General features: G+C 38.0%; 2 protein-coding genes and 1 pseudogene across 2 annotated transcripts in view; 2 read left to right on the top strand and 1 right to left on the bottom strand.

Annotated features, from left to right (window-relative positions):
• Nucleotides 1–9214, bottom strand: part of LOC137973338 (mutS protein homolog 5-like) — a 27801-nt gene extending 18587 nt beyond the window's left edge. The window contains exons 1-13 of the mRNA XM_068820127.1: nucleotides 8627–9214; nucleotides 8130–8253; nucleotides 7820–7900; nucleotides 7667–7735; nucleotides 5359–5483; nucleotides 4968–5077; nucleotides 4851–4886; nucleotides 4218–4309; nucleotides 4064–4109; nucleotides 2800–2938; nucleotides 2057–2119; nucleotides 1869–1940; nucleotides 1592–1648 (exon numbers count right to left, since the gene is read on the bottom strand). Coding sequence (XP_068676228.1) covers nucleotides 1592–1648; nucleotides 1869–1940; nucleotides 2057–2119; nucleotides 2800–2938; nucleotides 4064–4109; nucleotides 4218–4309; nucleotides 4851–4886; nucleotides 4968–5077; nucleotides 5359–5483; nucleotides 7667–7735; nucleotides 7820–7900; nucleotides 8130–8253; nucleotides 8627–8944 — 1332 coding nt within the window. The 5' untranslated portion in view covers nucleotides 8945–9214. The remainder of the gene's footprint in view (nucleotides 1–1591; nucleotides 1649–1868; nucleotides 1941–2056; nucleotides 2120–2799; nucleotides 2939–4063; nucleotides 4110–4217; nucleotides 4310–4850; nucleotides 4887–4967; nucleotides 5078–5358; nucleotides 5484–7666; nucleotides 7736–7819; nucleotides 7901–8129; nucleotides 8254–8626) is intronic.
• Nucleotides 9215–11422: 2208 nt separating this feature from the next.
• On the top strand, nucleotides 11423–13491 carry LOC137973337 (transcription factor Jun-like). Its single transcript, XM_068820126.1, has one exon. It carries the CDS (start codon nucleotides 11516–11518, stop codon nucleotides 12470–12472), a length of 957 nt encoding a protein of 318 aa, XP_068676227.1. The 5' UTR covers nucleotides 11423–11515; the 3' UTR covers nucleotides 12473–13491.
• Nucleotides 13492–16755: 3264 nt separating this feature from the next.
• LOC137972541 (radial spoke head 1 homolog) lies at nucleotides 16756–19457 on the top strand (annotated as a pseudogene).
• The last annotated feature ends 543 nt before the right edge of the window (nucleotides 19458–20000 follow it).

Raw genomic sequence — 20000 nt, 5'->3', positions numbered from 1 at the left:
GGAGTAGCTTTTGGTGGTTTTTCATATGTGCCTTGGTACATTATGTTTCCATTGTCTGTTGCCTAAGACTTAGCTTGTTATATTGTTAATCTCCTCGTATTAAGTTTACTATGTGGAATTGTGCACGTGTAGCACTTGTAACCACCAGATGGTTGACTGTACTCTCCTAATAAACTATTTCATTTTCCAGAATCAAAACTTTGAGAAATCAAAACTCTAGAGAAAAAGGGACCTTCGGCCCCTTTTGATAGCTCCGGCGGGTACAAACACGATCCTTAAAACTTCCTAGCACGTCACTGACATCAGTTTCCGTGGGAGAATCCCATCTCCCATACCGCTTTTTCATTTTTGGATCTCGCCCCATTTTTCGCGCGGCCAAAACATCTAAAATCTTGTTCCCAACGGAAGCGCTCGCTTCGCAAGCTATCGCTGTCCTCTATATTAAACTCGTCCTCGCTGTTTTCATCGTCCTCGCTGTTTTCATCGGATAAAATATCCTCCTAAGTAGAGGTATTTGTGCGACCCAACATAAACTCGCCAAAGAACGTCTTTAAATTTTGAATGAAATTAACGTCAGGTAATTCACGTCTGGCCTAAAATTGCCCAATACCTGCATCATCATCACAAGCTTTGCGATGTTTCAACTGGAACTACTTGCTAATTCGGTCAAAGAAAATCACTTCCTTTTCCCCTTATATTTCGAAAGTGTATATATTTCGAAAGAAGCTTATCACAGTCACTAGACCGACAAAATTTTAAGCCTTCCTTTCAAACGGAAGGTATTGTTTATGTTAAGTTGGGTGATGTAGCAGCTCTCGTAACGTATAATGTGATTGGTTCGCTACCATACCCAAAAACAAAAGACTAAACAATTGAAACAGTGACTTAGACTTAAAAACAATAGAAGCTGCTTACAATACCAAACAATAGCAGGTTGCGAGAGCTGCTGCACTACTGATTAAGTTAAAGATTTTTTATTTAACGGTCGGCCTCGAGCTGCGTCGAGGAAGAAATGGCATCTAGCCCTAGCTTTAGAATGCAATGTGTGTAAAAAATGACTAATTTATTAGCAGGACCGGAGTTTCGGGGTTTCAGACCATTAAGATATTAAACTCGCGCCTTAAAATGTTAATATCCTGCATTATTGATGCATGCTGCATTCTTAATCGGGTAATATGACGTCATTCTCTCTTCGGTCCGGCTCCAGGAGGCCTCTTTGAACGCCGGGGTAATAGGCCGTAAATTCAAAGCCTGAACTCAAAGTAAAAGCCTTTGGGTCTAAGTCTAAAGGCTTAAATTTCGCCAGTCGGTTGTTGAGCACAAAAACGACGGTGAACTTGTGATCATGGTGGCACAATAAAACGCAAATATGTTTCCAACACAGTATGTTTTTTATTACCATGAAATTAACTTGTATTTTGGCGCTTGGGTGCCCTTCAAAACGAAGAAAGAAGAGTCAAAACCAAACCCAATTTAAGCTTTTAAAGTAGGATTTATTTCTATAACAAACTTTTTGTTCTGTAGGGTCCAACGCTGTTGTCGTCGTTGCTTGGCTGATATAACGTGTAACATATATATCTAACCAACTTACTATTTTACTAATGAGACTTCCAATGCCATGTAATTCATCCGTAAAACTTGTAGTAATCTGAAAATAAAATGTAACGTTGTGAAATATCATCAGCAAAACTGAATATCCAACTATTTCTACAGATTCGTTTTGATTGGGTACTCGCCACTGATTTCGGATTTTCCGCCTGTGCGAAATTCAACGCGGCACGCAATGTCCTTTGGGTGAATACGGGCATTGAAATATCAGATTTTGTATTAGTCCCGTTTTCAGATTATAGAACTATAGAACAACCTACCCTTCGCGCAATTTCAATGTCTGCTGGAACTGTTTTACACAGATCAGCAATGTAGGTTCCATTGTAGGCAGTCTAGATTAAAATAAAGAATAATCTGTATTCAATCACCAGCTGATTCGTGCAAAAAGTATTACAGGGCTAGCTTCTGCATTCAATTGTGCCTCGATTGTGGATCAGATGTCACTTGCCTTGTAAAGTGCTTGCCAGTCGCCAACTGATGCCTGTGCAGTCGTCATTCTAGACAACACCCTCTGCATAAGAAGGTTCAAAATGAATGCTAACTTTGTGACTTATAGGTGGACATAAATGCCAGAAGTCCAGGCTTTCAAACTTGGGAGTCCTCAGGTCTCCTTTTCGAATTTTTGGGGGTACATTGTAAAAAATACTGGGATCCGAGTGTGTCAAATGAATTGTTGATATCTTCAAGTATTTTTTTCCTCCTCTCTGCCGATGATGTGGAGGTGCAATGGTGTAGTCAGTTATAGCCTACCAGATTATCACTCTCAGGATCGATGGTGCAATGCATGGCTCTGTCATTGAAAGGTTTTTATTCCTCAGGAAGTCGGAATTTCAGTTCAGTTATACTACGATCAAACATGAGAAAGAAGTGTTGTAGCGAGACCATACAGTGCCATGTAGTCGCAGACGTTACAGGTGTAAGAAAAACCTATAACTGAGGAACACCCAAAATTATAACTTTGCTGAAATTTAGACAAGAAAGTTCGCTTTCCTCTGTTCCTCTTTATGCAGGCCTATATATCGGCGCTAACGGCATATACTGCGAAAGACTAGCAGCTTGTCCGGGTGGGAGTTAAGCAATAGTCTTATTTGCTGCATTATGCTAAAACCGCTGGATAAGTAAATCAATTGTGTACAATTACTACCTCAGCGTTCTTTCAGCTGGGATCTATCTGGTCTAAAACACACTTACTGAGACATTTTTTATGTGCTTCAAGCAATCCTGCAAAGACGCAACAAGCTCTGCATTTCTGAGACTCATAAAAAATGAGACAGCCTTTTGCCTCTGTTTAAGAAGATTGATATCTCTTGAGGGTCGCAAAAACCACAGCCTAAAGCAAAAACATTGAAAGTTATCACCTCAATGGGAATGGCAATTTCCCTATTCTGGAAGAAGGGATAGTTTCCTTGTTTTGTTGTCTGATGAAGCAAATATTTGAAGATCAGTCCTGCTGAAAGTGGCTGAAAGGTTGCTGGCGGCTGAAACGTCCGTCACCGAAGTCTCTGCCCCATATTAATTAAGAGGTTACATATGTGAAAGACGTATAATTATTTAGATAGATGCAAGCAAGAGAGGATGATGTAAGAGAACGGATCCCCCACAGATGAGCCTCTTCCAATGGTAGTTTTTTTTAATCTAATTCTAGCCGCGCAGCTATTTTTAGAGAGGCACCTGATTAGCCAGTTGTAATGACGTCAAGAAATTTTAAATATGCGCGCCATCGAGAACGAGAACTTAAAATAGCTTTGCGAAACTACAACTAGAGTTTAAAAAAACTAGGATGGGGCATGGGGATCCGTTCTCTTACGTCATCCCCTCTTGATGCAAATTAGGATTTTCGATTATTGCAGTTGATATGAATGTTACTTGAGCATTAAGGACAGGAAAGCCTGCATGATATTCAGGCTGAATGTGATTTGAATTTCAGAGGCTCGATAGCTCAATTTTTGTAAAGCACTGTACTTGTATAACTGAGTTAATGAGTCGGCAAATCCTGTTCTATCTTTCCTTACGCTACGTACTGCTCAACTACTGGTCATAACAGCGTTATCAACAACCTAATTAACATGCTTTTCCGAAAATAAGAAAAAAACTGGCCCTCCTCCAACAGTCATGTTTTTCTTGAGTGAAGCCGGCAAGAGTGCAGTATTGCCAAAACTGAATACTGGTTTGAGCAAAGACTGTTATAATTATATGAGTTTTTAGTGGGCAAATTGGAAACTGTATCTAATAGATTGTGGTGTATTGGCCACCAATTTAAAGTAAACTTTATGTTACACTATTCTATTCTAATAAAAGCATGCAAATGGCTAATTCCTCCTCAGTTATTTGAAGACCCTGACTGTTGGCCCGCACGGAGTTTTGATCCCGTAACCTCCCGCATCATAGTCAGATGCTCAACCGATTGAGCCAACCGGAGGAGAAAGAAATAACTCTAATTGTTTCCTGAACAAACCTCAACATATGACTTCCACGAACAGATTTGGTTGTATTCATGATGCCTGCAATCAATCAAGCAAAAAGGGGTTCTCACTACCATTACAAGCAACTTAGATGACAAAAAAGTAACTTTTGTTACTAAGAACATTTTGATCGTTTTCCATCATTACCAAAAAGGGAAAGTCCTTCCTTGGCACCGCTGTTTCCTGTTCCTATCTTATACACAGATGGGTGTCTTTCCTTTTGAAATATCTGCAAAGCACTTTTTCGTTCCAAAATAAAATGCAATCACTAGCTTGAAAACAGAATAAAGTACATTTTGTATGGTATGCTATTGAATAATTAAAGAGAAGTTTTGAAGAAATCAACTGAGATGAGTCTTATGACTCATGTGCGTGACTAGAAAAAGTTAAACAATAATAAAATTTCACTGTAAAGTTCACTTAGGTAATTAATACATGTAGGTGCTTTATTGTGTCATTGTCTTTGAATTTCTTTAAGGTAATCATCTTTCTAGCTAGCCACCCTACTCACCCCGCCCCCCTCTTTCCTTGAAACGACTCTGTTATTTGTTATGCTGTTATTTTTCAGCTGTTGGTAATTGCTACACTATGGTTGGCCAGTTTCTTCTACCAAGGTTCAACATATATCAAGTTCACAAATTCTGACTGAATACATTGTGAATAAAAATAATAATAATAATAATAATAATAATATCATTAACGAATACTACATGAAAGCTTGAGGATATGTTAACTCATATCTTTAGATTGACAAAACATCTGACACCTTATTTAGCATACCTGTAAGAATTATTGTCAATAATAAGAAGATCGCTGCTGCAATGTGAAATAAAAACCTTTATAAGAAAATTTGGGCTCCAATAATTTAGCACAATGACAAATCAAGCTTTTACTTACAGAGAAAACACTTTAAGTCCCAAAATGGGAACTCTCACTTCAGGATCCTCCAATTCTACACCAATTCTCTTCTTGTCAATATATTTGATCAAGGCACCAGCACTTCGCACCTAAAAATACAATGAAACACTTCCAAGCTAATGTCATTAGTCAAGTAGCCGGAAGTTCTGACCTTAACAAGTTTTGGTGAATCATTTAGCCAACAGTAGATGATAAAAATTGCAAAAAAAGTTATCACTAAGACAAACATATCCAATGCATGGATGATAATGAATCCAGGTTCCTGATATTTTCCCAACTAGAGTGGTGCAAATAAAAAAGAACAGTGGAGAGATAATAATCTTCTATTGGGAATCACATAGTTTGTATACAAAGAAAATTATATACTTGCCATATTGAAATGGTCAAATGGTACTAATGAGGTCATGTGTATGTCTCTTTCATTGTCTGTGAAATGTTGTGGGATTCCTGGAAGGCCATTTAATGCTATTATCCTTCTCTTGCACACTTCATAAGCTGAATCAATGAAATTGGATCACTAGCATTAATAAAGGAAATGAGATGAAAAAACATTGTTTGCATTGGTATCTGATTAATAAAATCAGAATGTATGCGAGTGTCAGACACCATCTCTGAGTCTTAAGGGCCCACAGACGGATTTTTTGCCCTTTGCTAAGGAAGTGAAATGTTACTTCCGGTAACTGACGTCACCATTATCATGAGCTGACAAGAAAACCCACTCACAATCAAAAGTCACCGCACAAGCTGTTGTTTCCATCGAAGGTTTTTCCTCGCCCTTCCTCCCGCTCGTTCTCAGATCAACTGCGCATGCGTAAACGAACTGACTTCCGGTTTGAGAAAAAAGCTAAATTTCCGGCGGTTTTAAATTGAATTAAATTTCTTTTACATGGCACGTTTCACCCGCAAATACAGAATATAGCTAAGCATTGATTTTTTAAAATCATCTTTTTTGAAAAAGTTATGGGTATTTCAGTATTGTTTATGTCTTTAAAAAGAACAATTTTCAAAATAAAAAGAAAACCATGCTTGGCTGGATGCAAAAACGAATGCAAATTATCAAACCATCCATTAAATACCCAAATTGCGTAGCATGGAGACAAATTTAGGGTTTTCTTTTATTGGTCACGTGATCATGGGCGTGGTATGATAATGTCATATTTAGGGTCATTGGCTTACAAAAGTTGGAAACTGACAAAAATAATGCCCAATTCTCTCAAATTACTTAAGCATTACATCCTTAGCAACGTACCCCCAAAAATATGTCAGTGGGCCCTTAATCTCCCAATGATACAATACACTGCCCCTGTTAAGTGAAACCAGGCTAAAGTAATTTATTTTAGGTGTCTCTCTATGTCAGTAAAATATTTCAGGATTCCTGAAACGACATTGAATGCCATAATTCATTTCGTGGATACTTCATAAATTAATTAATAATATTGTTGATCTAAAATATCAATCAAATTTGAGCACTTGCATTTAAGTGAAGGATAAAAAAGAGATGACTGTGTTGTGGCTATTATTCATTCACACTGAATTAGCTATTTCTTTCCCTAAATTGAAGAAAGGCACATTCTTTAAACCTTAATTTGGCCAATGGCGACATGAAGTCATCTAAACATGATCATCAATTTTGCTTTTGAAACGTGGCATTTGATTAAACCAGCCACTAACTTTAAATTTTATTGAAACCCCTCTGACTGCGCCTTGTTTACATCGACATTTGACCAATGAAATTTGGATGTATTTCAGAGTCAGACATCATCTCTAAATCTTATTCTGCATGTAATACAATACACAAGACTGTTTTCATGCCAACTGATGAGTGAGACCCGCTAAGGTTATCTTTTAGAGTTGGAAAAAAAATCTTATACTGCATGCACCTCATGCATGACACTGTTTCTATAAAAAACTAATAAGTACAATCAAGATCTATTATATACTAGTTAGGAACAGATATTGACTGACATTACAATATCCAACTTGTAAGCAGGCTGTTTCGTGAGTTTTTATCCAATAAGTGTAATCGTGATCTATTTACAGGCTCATGGTGAAAATGTCAAGAGTTAGGGTGCGTTCGATTGACCCTATTCCGGAATAAGAATACTTAAAGAGATGCTCTAAAATGGTATGTTTGACGTTTTGAAGCAACAAGGACAATAAAGATATGTTTAACATAGCATTTTAGCAGGTGTTTGACAATTTTAATGTGAATCTACGTAAAAACGAAGGATTTCTAACTTCTATTCCGTGTATTCCTAACCCGGAATACGGTCAATCGAACGCACTCTTAGTTTTATAAGTCCCATGTTCAGCACAATTTTCTTTCACAATGTACTTAGAATCTAAAAACAGGTGTGAGAGCTGTGTTAAATCGTGACCCATGCAATGCTTCAGACTGTTTAGCTGTGCTTAATACTTCCAAATCTTTTCATATGAAAAGCACATTGTGCTTTAACAAACAAAAACATGACTTCATTGTAGGATCATCTTTGCATTTAGGATTCATGTCTTTCTTCTAGGATTATCTAAATTAAGCAAAGCAAACATAGAAATTAGACATGACCTATTAAGCCTTTTAAAATATCTCCTTTTTTAATTTTTCACCAAGCTGAAAGACTAACATTTCAGCCGAATTTTGTGCCAAATACGTTTTCAAGCATTATAGATCACACTCTTACAAAAATCTATGCTGGGAAGAGTTTCCACTTCTGTAGCCATGCAGATTGGTTCTTCGTTATTTTCTCCTTCTACAAATCAAAAAATTTTAGTAACGAAAAGATGAATGGTACAAAAAATAGCATAATCTTAGTATTAATCAACAAACGTTGCACCTTCCCCATTTAATATCTTGAACAGCCTCTGATCTTGTTTTGCGCTTGTGATAATCATGTCAGGTTGTACCTGGTCTTTAACTGTAAAAAGACGAAATCATGGTTAAAAAAAAATAGGACAGAGTCACAGAGCAAAAACAATGAATACATCATACTCCGAATTACATTTAAACATGCTAACAAATCATTTAAAAAGAAAATATGTCATATATTTGCGATTTCACTTCACGCAGGTTCTTAAGTCCAGTCCAAGTTTAACTTTTCTATGACGGGAATTAATTCTACTTTTTATATACAAAGTAAAAATTACCTCTTTTAAGAAACTGAAAGTCGTTTGTCTCTATGGTATCCATCTGAAGATACAACTGTGAAGTTTCAGTGTCATAATAGGAGGAGCCTAACTTTCCTCCACTCCAAACCACTGACAAAACTCTCTGCAAAAAGTATAATGATAAAAAGTAATTTCCATTTTTCATAATTTCGTGGACAATAATATTAAGCTTACAAAACTGACCGATATGTGAATAATTTTCTATGAAAGAAAAATTATGATTTTTAAGTGACCGATAAACAACTGTATGCAGGACTTCCTGCATCCCTAAGCTTGTTCAGTTTGCACTGGTACCCTAGGGGTGTAGGATACAAGGCGCAATGACAAATATGAATTATTCATTGGGATTAAAACTAAAAGGCGGGGGTAAAGAAAGCATTTACACTATAGCATGAGATATTTTCAAGAGGCAACGACTCCCTAACAACCTTCCCAAACTGGGAGGTCCTCAGTCTGCCAAACTTTCTATATACCACCTTTACATCTTTGTCTTCTGGTCTGTCCTCACGTGCCTCGCCAAAATTTCTTTTATATACGAGGTCGTTCTCATTCATCTCTTCCTTATCATTATCGCTTCTTTGAGGTAGCTCCTCATTGCTCGTTGTTACACACGATGACGGAGTCTTTTTTCGTTTTGAAACCGATCCAGAGAGATCTAAGCTTTGCCTTTTCGCGCTACAGTCGTTGTCAGCTGTTGAGGAAGTCCACTCTGATCTATTAATCGATAATTTGGGACCACTGTTGGGCGTCGACCTTGGTTTTGGAGAAACTGATGTATGAATCGTGTTGTTCATTCTTTAACAAATGAAAACAACTACCCAAAAAGTAAGCTAAGGTCAATAAAAAAAGATACACAAGTTCAAAATAAGCAAAGTAATTTTTTTCGCGCCAGTGGCCACCGCGTTGCGGCAATTTTTTTCCCGCCGAAACCATTGTCACGTAATTAACAGTCCGGTTCAAGACAGTTTCCTTTAGAATATCCTTGTGACGTTTTCTTGAACATATCTTCATCGAATATCAAATGAGTTCTTCTTTAACAGTAATTTCACTCCCTGAACGTTTTAGAGCGCTTTAACGGGAAAAGTATGTTTTGCGTTACGTGAGTTGCGTGATAGGCAGTTCGCCTTACATCGCGTGACAAACGCACGCTTATATTACTTTGAAAATAAAAAAAAGCTATGTAATGGTAAGCCGATTAGCATGTGACTGGGCTTAAGTTGGATTTACGCACTTAAGGCCTTTCAATTCGACTTTGTTTTTTTTTTTTAATTTCACTTTTCTCCCGAAACTTAAACCAAAATAATATTTGGTTACAGTTGGGCCAATATCGTTTCAGTTCGTAACAGTAAAGGCGATTTCCGTTGAACACCTGTGTGACTACAGTGTATGATTCGAATTCCGCATTTCGTGTGAAGGTGTGCTTCCTATTAAAAACATTTGGAAAGACTTGTGGGTGTGTTTACATCTTGTCTCGTGACAAGTCTCGTGAGAAGTGAAGCGCAATCGTTGCATGTAACCTGAGTCAGCCCTTCCTGAGGGGTAAAGCCTGATACTCAGGTTAGTTGCACGTAGCGATAACCGCTGTCGTGAAAACGATTTCCGTATATATATATATTTTTTTTTTGAGGACATCGAACGGTTAACGGATGTACACGCGCACACGTAAATCGAGATAAAGGAAAAACTCCCCATGTTCGTTGCAGTTTATAATTTATTTTTACCTTTATTACCGACAAATCTTTTAAGTCAATCTATAATCGTTACTTTTATTCTTTTTCAATCTATTGTTTTATATCTTGCTTATTTTTTTAAATCATAAATTTGAGAAGTTCATTTTAAAAGATTTTTCCATGTGTACATATTACGAAGAAGGCCATAGGTTTGTTTGATCCTTGTCTTCGACTTTATAACGTCATCCTCTCAAAATGATTGGAACACAAAGGCGTCTCTTACTTTCAAATGAAATTGGGCAAGTTAATTTTTTTTTTTTTGCCTACCCAAAGACAGTTCGGAGAAAGATAACTATGGGCATTCAACAGTGTGTAAGAAGTGTAGAAATGTCCGCTTTAACTGCGAATCGGTGCATTGAAATTTGTTCTCTTTCAATTTGCGTTTCGGAGAAAAGACCACAAACTGCCATTTTTTCCGGGAGTAGAAATTATAAGAGTTTTAACAATAGAGACCTGCAAGATACCCTCACGACTTTCATATTCAAATTACCATTTATGGTAAACGAACACTACAGTAGCATTCAAAACTACACCTGGCGCTAAAATAAAAAATATGAATTAAGCTTAAAATTCAATGCACGATTTAACAAATATTGAACTCACGAATCAAGGTTGATTCTCTCACAGGCGACAAAATATTTTGACATAGCCTCACGTTTTGTTAATTTATTGAACACGTTCGTTAAAAAATAATCGTCTATACATGAGGGTTGAGGAAAACTGAAATAAAAACTACGTGACTTATGCAATCGCAGAAAAGGTTGATAAGGATTAGGAAACGGTACTAGAAATAATAATTTTACATTAAAAAAAAATAAAATAAAATAAACTTATCAAAAGTCGAATATTTAATTAACAAAATTTTCCCAGACTTCAGTGATCTGCGAACGTGACAACTGAGTAATTGCAAAACTATGATCACTTCCGGTAAAGAACATGCACAAGGGTGTAAATTGTCACAGAACAATTAAGACACTCCGAATTTGAAAATAACGGCGTTGGGCGTTGGGTGTTACCCTATCAGTTCGGCAGTTTTCCGAGTAAAACCAACTTTTCCCCAAGCTAATTAGAAAAATTCCATGTTCCGGTCATTACGTTTTTCATGAAATTACCGAAAGGAACTTGAACGTAAGTGAAAACTTCTTAATGCTTTTGAACTTTGCACATTTTACAGGAAATTTCTCGTTTTGAAAAATAATTATTATTTTGATGATTGAATGATTATTACTTTCTTTCTTTCTTTCTTTCTTTACTTATTTAAAAAAATGCTTTGCTCCCTTCTTCATGAAGTTTCTAGTGCTTCTTTTGTCTTCTCCGAATCGAAAATTCGCGCTCCTGATATTGCCTTGGAAATATGGCTTTTGTTTTCGGCATGTTTTCCGGTTGACGTCACAAGTTTCTACGCAATTTGTCACATGAAACTGGAAACAACCAATCATCATTCACAATAGAACAAATGACAACGGTTTGACCAATCAGATTTTGGATGACATATGGTTGTCCGAAATAGAAAATGACACAAGCCTTATAGGATTTATACGGAAACAAAAGTTGCGTTTTTCGAAAATCACGAGCAATCTTAAACGCTTGAGTCAGCTGATTTTTGTAATATTCCATTCAAAAGATACTTTGTGGATGGAAGCATCACTGTACGACGAAGAAATTATGCCGACAACGTCAACTTCGCAAAGCTCATCCTATGACAAAGGCAATTTGAAGCTTGATTTTTCATCACCGAATACGCGGCGACAAACGTCGATCGAAGGAACTGTACTGACATCTCCAGATTTGAATTTGCTGACACTGGGTTCACCTGAACTGGAGAAATTAATCATGAGCTATGGAGGTATTCTAACAACACCAACACCGGGTCAGCTTTTTAAAGGAACATTTTCGGTTACAGAACAACAAGAAATGTATGCGCGTGGCTTTATGGAAGCGCTTCAACGGCTCCATGATCAACAAGGCAATGAAAGTCAGAATGCAGCTATAGCAGCGGTACAAAGTATTCCAATGTCATCGATACAAAGCACTGTTAATATGCCGTTTGTGACAGCGAATGGAGCGAACTCAGCGACAAACACGGTCGCCAGTGCAACTCCTGTGATGTGCTCAGCAACATCCACCATCTCAACCCAGTCACTTCCGCTGGTGTCGCTACAATCGGCCGGAGCCAACCAAATTTTCCCCGATTTTCAACGGAATGCAGCTTGCAATTTTGATCCCAGCACAAGCTTAAGTCAAATATTGAGTGTTCAAATACCAGCGCAAAGATTGGAGAACATTAAAGTTGAGAATGAGCCGCAAGTTGTACCCGGAACACCGCCTCTTCCTCCGATCGATTTGGCGTTACAGGAAACGGTGAAGAACGAACGAAAGAAACAAAGAAATCGTGTAGCGGCGTCTAAATGCCGAAAGAGAAAACTTGAAAAGGAAGCAGATCTTCAGCAGAAAGTGGACGAACTAAAAGACATTAACCTCAAGCTCCATTCTGAAGTCAGTGACCTAAAGAAACAAGTTACCAATTTAAAGGTACAAGTTATGAAACATGTGCATAGCGGATGCGAAATCATGTTATTGAACCAGCCCTAGCGAAAATTCCTATTACGGAGAGTTGAGTACGGATTCCTCCCCTTGGAACTGTAAACTTAAAGGTAGAGATACAATTGTCGTAACGGTGACTTCAACTCACTGAGGTTCGGAGAAACTTGGAAAGCGGAACTTAAAGATCGAGCACGTGCGAACAAACATCTATGAAGTTGTGCAAAACTGAAATGTATGGTATATATTCGCCAAAACATCAAAATGAAGGAAAGATTAGAAAATGTTACTTTCCTATAGTTCTCGTTTCAATGGTTTTAACTCGAGCATGTTGCTATTTTAACCAACTGGGTTTAAACGTGTTTTATAGATCAGACGTGTGAAATTAGCGCTTCCGCTCGTTTGATTTTGCGATCTCTTCAGAGAAACCAGAAAACTCTGAAAATAAACTCAGGACTTTAGAAAAATATAATTATGTTGTACTATGGTGAGGAATTACGGAATGTAATCAATAAACGATGTTGTTAAATAATCAAGTCAGGACACGATATTACATATTTTGGAATGTTACGACGTTGTGTTTGAATTCTCAATTACACACTGTGGTTATTTAGGTCTCATAAGTCAATGATATGTTATTTATTGAAGTTATCTCGAGATGTAAAGATGGTGTTTTTAATTACTGCATATGGAAATAATTTCCGATCACTGTTTTTAAGTATTAAAGTTTTACAAAATTACTAAAATCCTGTTTTGTATTAGTGGAAATAATTTCCGATCACTGTTCTCAAGTGTTAAAGTTTTACAAAATTACTAAAATCCAGTATTGTATTAGTGGAACTTGGTAGTTAATATACTACACTGAGATGATCTGGGGTAACAACAAACTAACAGTTACAAATAGCTCAAGCAATAGTTACCAGTCGAGTGCATAATAATAATAATAATAATAATAATAATAATACTCTCTAAAGGTTTATACACTCATGTTGTGTGTAAGTTACATTGAGGGGATAGAGAAGATGTAACATATATGATGATGAGAATGATAATATATTATGCCTGAGAAATCGAGAAAACATTGTCTTCACTTGTGTGAATGTGTTCCTTTTAAATGCATCCAAGAAAGGGGAAAGTAAAATACACTTAGTCCGACAGCTTCGAGGAGCTTTCCCTGTAATTACAATTGCACTTTCACACACTTTAAAAAGCTGCAAATAGGAGAAACTGATAACAAAGCAAAATGTTGTAGTTTCCTACACCCACGTGGAGGGTATTTCTACAGGAAGTCAAAAGAACCCTCTTTCAAGCTAACAAAAGAATCCAAAAAATTTGAAACATCTTGGGGTCACAAATATCAACATATCACACATAGCATTTAAGAAAGGTAATATCTATTTTTATAACAGGAGTGGCTTAATATGTTGCTCAATACTTTTGCATTAATTTTTGTGCAGACAACATGTGTTAAATATGTGTTAAACATTCTCTCACAAACAACATGTGCAAATTAGAGGCCCAACCATTATTATTAAAAACTGAATAATAATTATTGGATCTTGTAGATCTTCAAGTATATACATACTTTGAACAAGGAAATCACGAAAGACTTGGTGGCATTGCGAAATGTTCATCATATCTATGTCACATCTAGAAAAAAAGGGTTTCACACCAATGATTACATTTATCTAAAGACATCCTGCATTCTTCAGTGATGCATAAGATAGTTTTACTACCTTGGACAACACCCTAAGTATTAATATTATGATGCAGTGGGGTCCAATGGAGCTGTGCTTGCCGCCTGTAGGGTGGATCAGAATAAATGTCACCAAAGGTTAATGGCACAGCTTAGATTGCAGAGAACATCTTGGGTTTGGTTAGTATTCCATGAGCATGGTCGGTATTCCTTGAGCCTGAGAAGATCACAGAGGTAAAAGGTCATTATTGGAAGGCCAGATAAACAGTGGACAATGTGAGGGCTACAAGAAACAAGCTTGAAGGAAAGTAAGATATCTACAATCTTGGACAGAATAAAATGGAACAGAAATGCCCCCTCTCCCCCAAATCAAGGATGAAGGTGCGTGAAGGCCGAAACGCGCCATTTTCCCATCACTGATTTTGGGGGGAGGGGTGGTCTCAATGTTCCATTTAATTTGTCCAAGATTGCAATCTTGGACAGAATAAAATGGAACAGAAATGCCCCCTCTCCCCCAAATCAAGGATGAAGGTGCGTGAAGGCCAAAACGCGCCATTTTCCCATCACTGATTTTGGGGGGAGGGGTGGTCTCAATGTTCCATTTAATTTGTCCAAGATTGTAGCTTTAAGACTTTGCTGATAAATTTTCTTATTAGAAAGCCTTATGCCTTTTTAGAAGCCAACCTCGTCCCCATGGTGCTTTTCCCTGGCTTTGGGTGGTGCCCTGGGGACAAGGTTGTTTAGAAGCCTAATGCCTTTTTCAGTCTTTCTTGCTTTATTTCATTTTCGACTACAGAAAATAAATTTTAAATGATTGACATTTAATTATCATAGCTATCTCTTGTGGTCGCTGAGCTGAGTGGACGCATATTTATCGCTGTGTGTATAACTAAAGTTTTGTTTGATGATTGACCCGCCTCGAATAGCAAATTTGCCATCTGCGGGTCAACATAAACTTAAATTTTTTTTTGTCATGAGAAATAGAAATAGAAATAAAGTGTCTCTAAAATTATTAGCCTTCATCCAGTGCAGTCATATCTTCCTCTGCAGTAGGGTGTGTACAGCTACACAGGGCAATCTCTCATTCCAATATTTCAAGCAGATGGCTTTTTGAGAAACAGTTCAATATTTCTTAAACTGGAGCTCAATAATGTAAAAAGGTCCTTTCCAGTAGCCAATCAACTGTCAAAGAATACAATAGCACAGAGAGCTGGCCAATCGGCGGCATTAAAATTTATTATGGTAGTGAAAATTGTTGCTCTTTGATGATGTGGACTTAACTAAGCACTGTAATAATCGGTCTTAACAAAATAACAGGACTCCATGCTTGTCCAAAATATAAACTGTTGGACTCCATTTTCAAATTCAACTCGTGATCACTCATCCAGATGGCCTAGCTCATCCAATTCTCCAGAATTTTTCCAACTCTTTTATAATTGCACAAGCATGCAGTCCTATTGCATATGAAAATAGTGATATCTTGGGTGCATTCAATTGACCCTATTCCAGGATAAGAATACTTGGAGTGATGATTTGAAACGGTATGTCTAGAGTTTTGAAGCAGCAAGGATAATAAAGATATGTTTAAAAATTATAGCAGTTTAGCAGGTGTTCGATAATTTTAATGTGAATCTCTGTAAAAATGAAGGACTTCTATCTTCCATTCCACGTATTGCTATTCCGGAATACGGTCAATTGAACGCACCCTTAAATTAATAACTACTTTCACAAACCCATAATGCATTTTGGGGGTTCTTGGCATAAAGAAATGATAATGAGTTCAGTGAAGCATGGCGCAGGGGGGCCGCCCCCCCCCCCCCACAAAAAAAAAAAAAAAAAAAAAAAAAAAAAAATTGCAATCTGTTTATGAAAAGAAGCCCCCAAAACGTACTGGACGTTGTTGAAAGTGGTCAGTTGCGTTATTTTGCTTTCATTCGACACTGGTATTTTATTATTGCTGGATAAACCCGGATCAAAATTGGATTGATGATGATGATGATTTTCAGACTGGCTGAAACATTTCCAAAAAGGTGCCAAGAGATTTACTTGGGGACTTCAAATCCAAGCAGGAGAAGACAGGACAAATTTTCCTTTACAGAGTTGTAACCAACTTACACACATTGTTAAGTGCCCTTTTTTCAGAATCAAACCAAAGCAAAGATCAGAAATACATTAACAGAATTGAGGAACCAATCCTTCCGTTTGTCACGGGATTTTTAATTAACTTGTTTTAAGTTCAATATTATTCATACAAATGAAGTCATTGCATTCAGAAGTCAATGGTGGTAGGTTCTTCCTTAATCCTCCTCAATTCACAGTGGTTTGATTGCTTCAGGAGATTGACATGACAGCAGGATATGACAGTGTGTCTTTCAATGTTATTCCAAGCATCGATCCAGTCCTCCTTTTTGAATTAACCGAGACAAATAAATTAAATTGGTTAAATAAGGGCAAGAAAGGGCTCTAATAAAATTGTTGTCGTTTATATGGAATCGTGAATTCAGATTCTTACTAGTAGGGCCATCACAAGAGAGGGAGCGATGGGAAACGGAACATTTTATTGGGATGGCCTATGGTATAGCGCACAAGATCTTCTACTTCTAGCAGTCGGCGGCCAAGAATTTAATTTAGTTCTTTACAACTAATATAACTTACATGTACACTGTAATCGTTAATAACACTCACCTTGAACTTGGACACCATACAATAGCTGATTCGCACAGGTGACGTCACATCCCTTTGTCACGCGAAGAATTCACAGGTCACGCGATATCCTATCTTGTCATGCATGCATGGTGGGTCGCGTTAAGGCTTTTTTTTAATTCCCTAGGAGACGAACTGATTAGTGATAAACAACATTCACTGAAACTTATACATAAGCGGCAGAAAAGCGGACACATTCTAGTATCCTCTCACCACAACATGTCGGCTTCCGATGAAGATAGCATTGTAGATGATGATGGTTTGCCTTATCTTGGGGAATATGAAGGCGAAAGGAACGAAATGAACGAAGACACGGATTTGGACGAGCGAAGTTACCGAGTGGAGATACGTACGAGGGGTACTACGAAAATGGAAAACGACATGGCAAGGGGGTTTACAGGTAATTCATCATCTGCTTGCTTAGAGCATCAATGTGAATTAACATTTACATTTCAATTTTAAGAACAAACACTAAAAAAAAAGAACAAAGCACGAACATACGGTACTCCCGAATTGGTAATTAATTGTAACTGGGACGTTTATAACTTTTGTATAACTGCCACACCAAGTGATTTATTAAGAGGAACAATTTATCATGAAGACGTTATCAAATTGTACCACCAACGTACGAAGGCTGCAGTCGCTTTTTTCCCTGGGTCTTAAGTTTTCTTCGTTTTCACAACATGTTTATTTGAATGTGTCAAGTCTTCGAGCACGCATTCGCATTTTTCTGTGAAATCATGAGACGAGACAACGCCGCGTTTATTTCAGAAGAATATTGCTTAAAATACAAACATTAATATTCTGCTTATATTATGCTTGTTTTCTTAACAGTGGACGTTAATTTGAAAGCAAATATTGTGCGCCGTACTTCTATTTAAATGAAGAAGCTCAAAATAGCGTGACCAAGCGCCAGTACAGCTTCCGTTGCTGTTCAGTTCGTTTTTTTTTATATTTTGATAGTAGTTGGGATAAACGTAAAATGGGAATTAGAGCCCTACTGTTCTGATTTGTATTGTTTGTAAATAAACAGCGGTTGTTGCTCGTGTTTGCGACAAACCTTACGAATAAGGCATAGTCTCTAACAGCGGGAAATAAATCATTGACGTAATCATCCACAGATCACGCGACGCACATTGCAATATTCAAAATTGAGGTCTGCATAGAAGCTCAAGGGAACGCAAGTGATTTTTCTGTCCCATATTTTTTCGAAGCCCCTGCAAAACGTCAACTTTCTTGGTAACATTTGCTGGCCAACGTTGCTGGTGCGAAGAAAGTAATGGCCCAACGTCATCCAACATGGGATCCTGTCAAACGTTGCAAAACATCAAGGGTCTTCTACACTTAACCCGACTCTAGACTGTTCAAAACGATTATCGAGGGCCTCCCAGGGGAAAAGGAGAAAGGAGGATGAGGGGGGGGGGGGGGGGGCTGCTTGTTCCTCTGTTGCTTTTAAAATTCACTTCCAAACTCGTTCTCAGCCTTTTGATCCATAAAGTGGTTTATGTTCCCAAAGACATATTGTCTTCGTACGCCATGTTCCTTTAGTCCCAAAACCCTTGGCCGTGAGAGACTCATTATCCTGATTACTGAAGCTGTTGTTGCCAACGGCGCCACCACCCATCCCCCCACCCAAACGACACTCAAGCACTTTCCTCTCTAACGAAATACTAATTTTTGGTTAGGGCCCATCAACCATAGGATAGCCTTTGTACAGCCGCCCACTCCTCCGCAAAAAAAAAATCGGAGAGGAGCGCCTGTGATTTACTGTTAGTAATCGTTGTTCCAGACATTATTTTTGCCATACATTATAAATGATCTACTCTGACCAACATTTGCGTGGCTCATAATTTCTTCTGGAGCTGATTCTCAAAATTGTGGTCAATGAAGGTAGGCAGATTTCAAACTGCAGCACTTCACATTACACTCTAATCAGTTAAGGTCTGTTTAGAGACCGTAGATAGTTTTGCGTGCAAAGACTGGTAAAAGTCCTCCCCTTTATGAAACCCAGGGTTCATCAGAAAACCGTCGCATAAAGGTTCTCTGTGCACGCGCTCGAGGCTTTCCCTTCTTTATGTTTTGGGACCCGCCATTGGGTTTAATATCAATATTGACTGAAGTAACACACTTCAAATTTTTCAGGTTCAAAATATTGGAGACTCGCTACATGGGTTACTACATGGAAGGTAAGAAAACCGGCGAAGGTGTTTTCCTGTATCCTGACGGCTCCAAATACGAGGGTTCCTGGATCAACGACTTGCGCGACGGCTGGGGAACCTACACCTACCCTAACGGGGACTACGTAACGAAGGGGACTGGTCCTCAAGGCCGTCGCCATGGCCAAGGAGTTTAATACCTATAAAGAACCCGGTTCACAACGGTATGATGGTTAACCTGGTTCCATGGCCGAATGCAGGACAGAGGGAATCTGATTCACTTGAATCATAGATACGTCCGGTATCTTTGAAGAAGACAAACTCTAAAGACCGGGCAAGTTATGTGTTTGACTCAGGTGTGAGCAGCTCGGGCGTTTATGTTTGGAAAGACGGAAGAGTAACGAAAGGGACCACGAGGATGGATGAAGCTGAATTTGTTGGTGAAACCCATGTGGGAGCAAAGAAATATGTGGCTCTTTGATGAACAAGAAGGACGCTTCGCTATGGTCACTTAAAATGTAAACTACTGCATTTTCTTTCCGCGATAAAACGATAACAAGAACCCTTTTTTCCGAATGGTTTACAATTTAATTGTCGTTTGGTCTAAAATAATAATTCGATAGCGTTTTTATCTTGCATTTCTAGGTTTATAGTTGGTGTGGTCGGCTTTTTTCAACAAAATAAAAGGCAAAATTACGGAAAATAAATCTGCGAACTTGTGCGTCAGCATTTATTTTGGCCGCGCTTTTGAACAAGTTACAATGCAAATCGCTTTCAATTCCTGAAATTGGTTAATTGGGCTATTTGAGCTTTTCGTGATTGGTCAGTGTAAATCATGTTCAACTTGTGTACGAGTCTCAACTTTGTAGAAGAACGCGGCCGGAGCAACAAGTTCGATTCTTTCGGGGTCCACATGTAATTTTTTTTTAGCCCGAGTCATCACACACCAATACATCTCCTGAAAGTTCTGTTGCATTACTGAGCTCCTCCAGAAATTCCAACAGAGTAATCATCAAAACCTCAG

Source organism: Montipora foliosa, chromosome 10 (genome assembly GCF_036669935.1).
Source record: "Montipora foliosa isolate CH-2021 chromosome 10, ASM3666993v2, whole genome shotgun sequence".
NCBI classification, from domain to species: domain Eukaryota; kingdom Metazoa; phylum Cnidaria; class Anthozoa; order Scleractinia; family Acroporidae; genus Montipora; species Montipora foliosa.
Note: the sequence above shows the minus strand (reverse complement) of the source record. Positions and strands in the feature narration are given on the sequence as shown.

What these genes read in the sequence shown, in the direction of transcription:
- LOC137973337 (XM_068820126.1), top strand. Translation starts at nt 11,516, where the DNA reads ATGGAAGCATCACTGTACGACGAAGAAATTATGCCGACAACGTCAACT.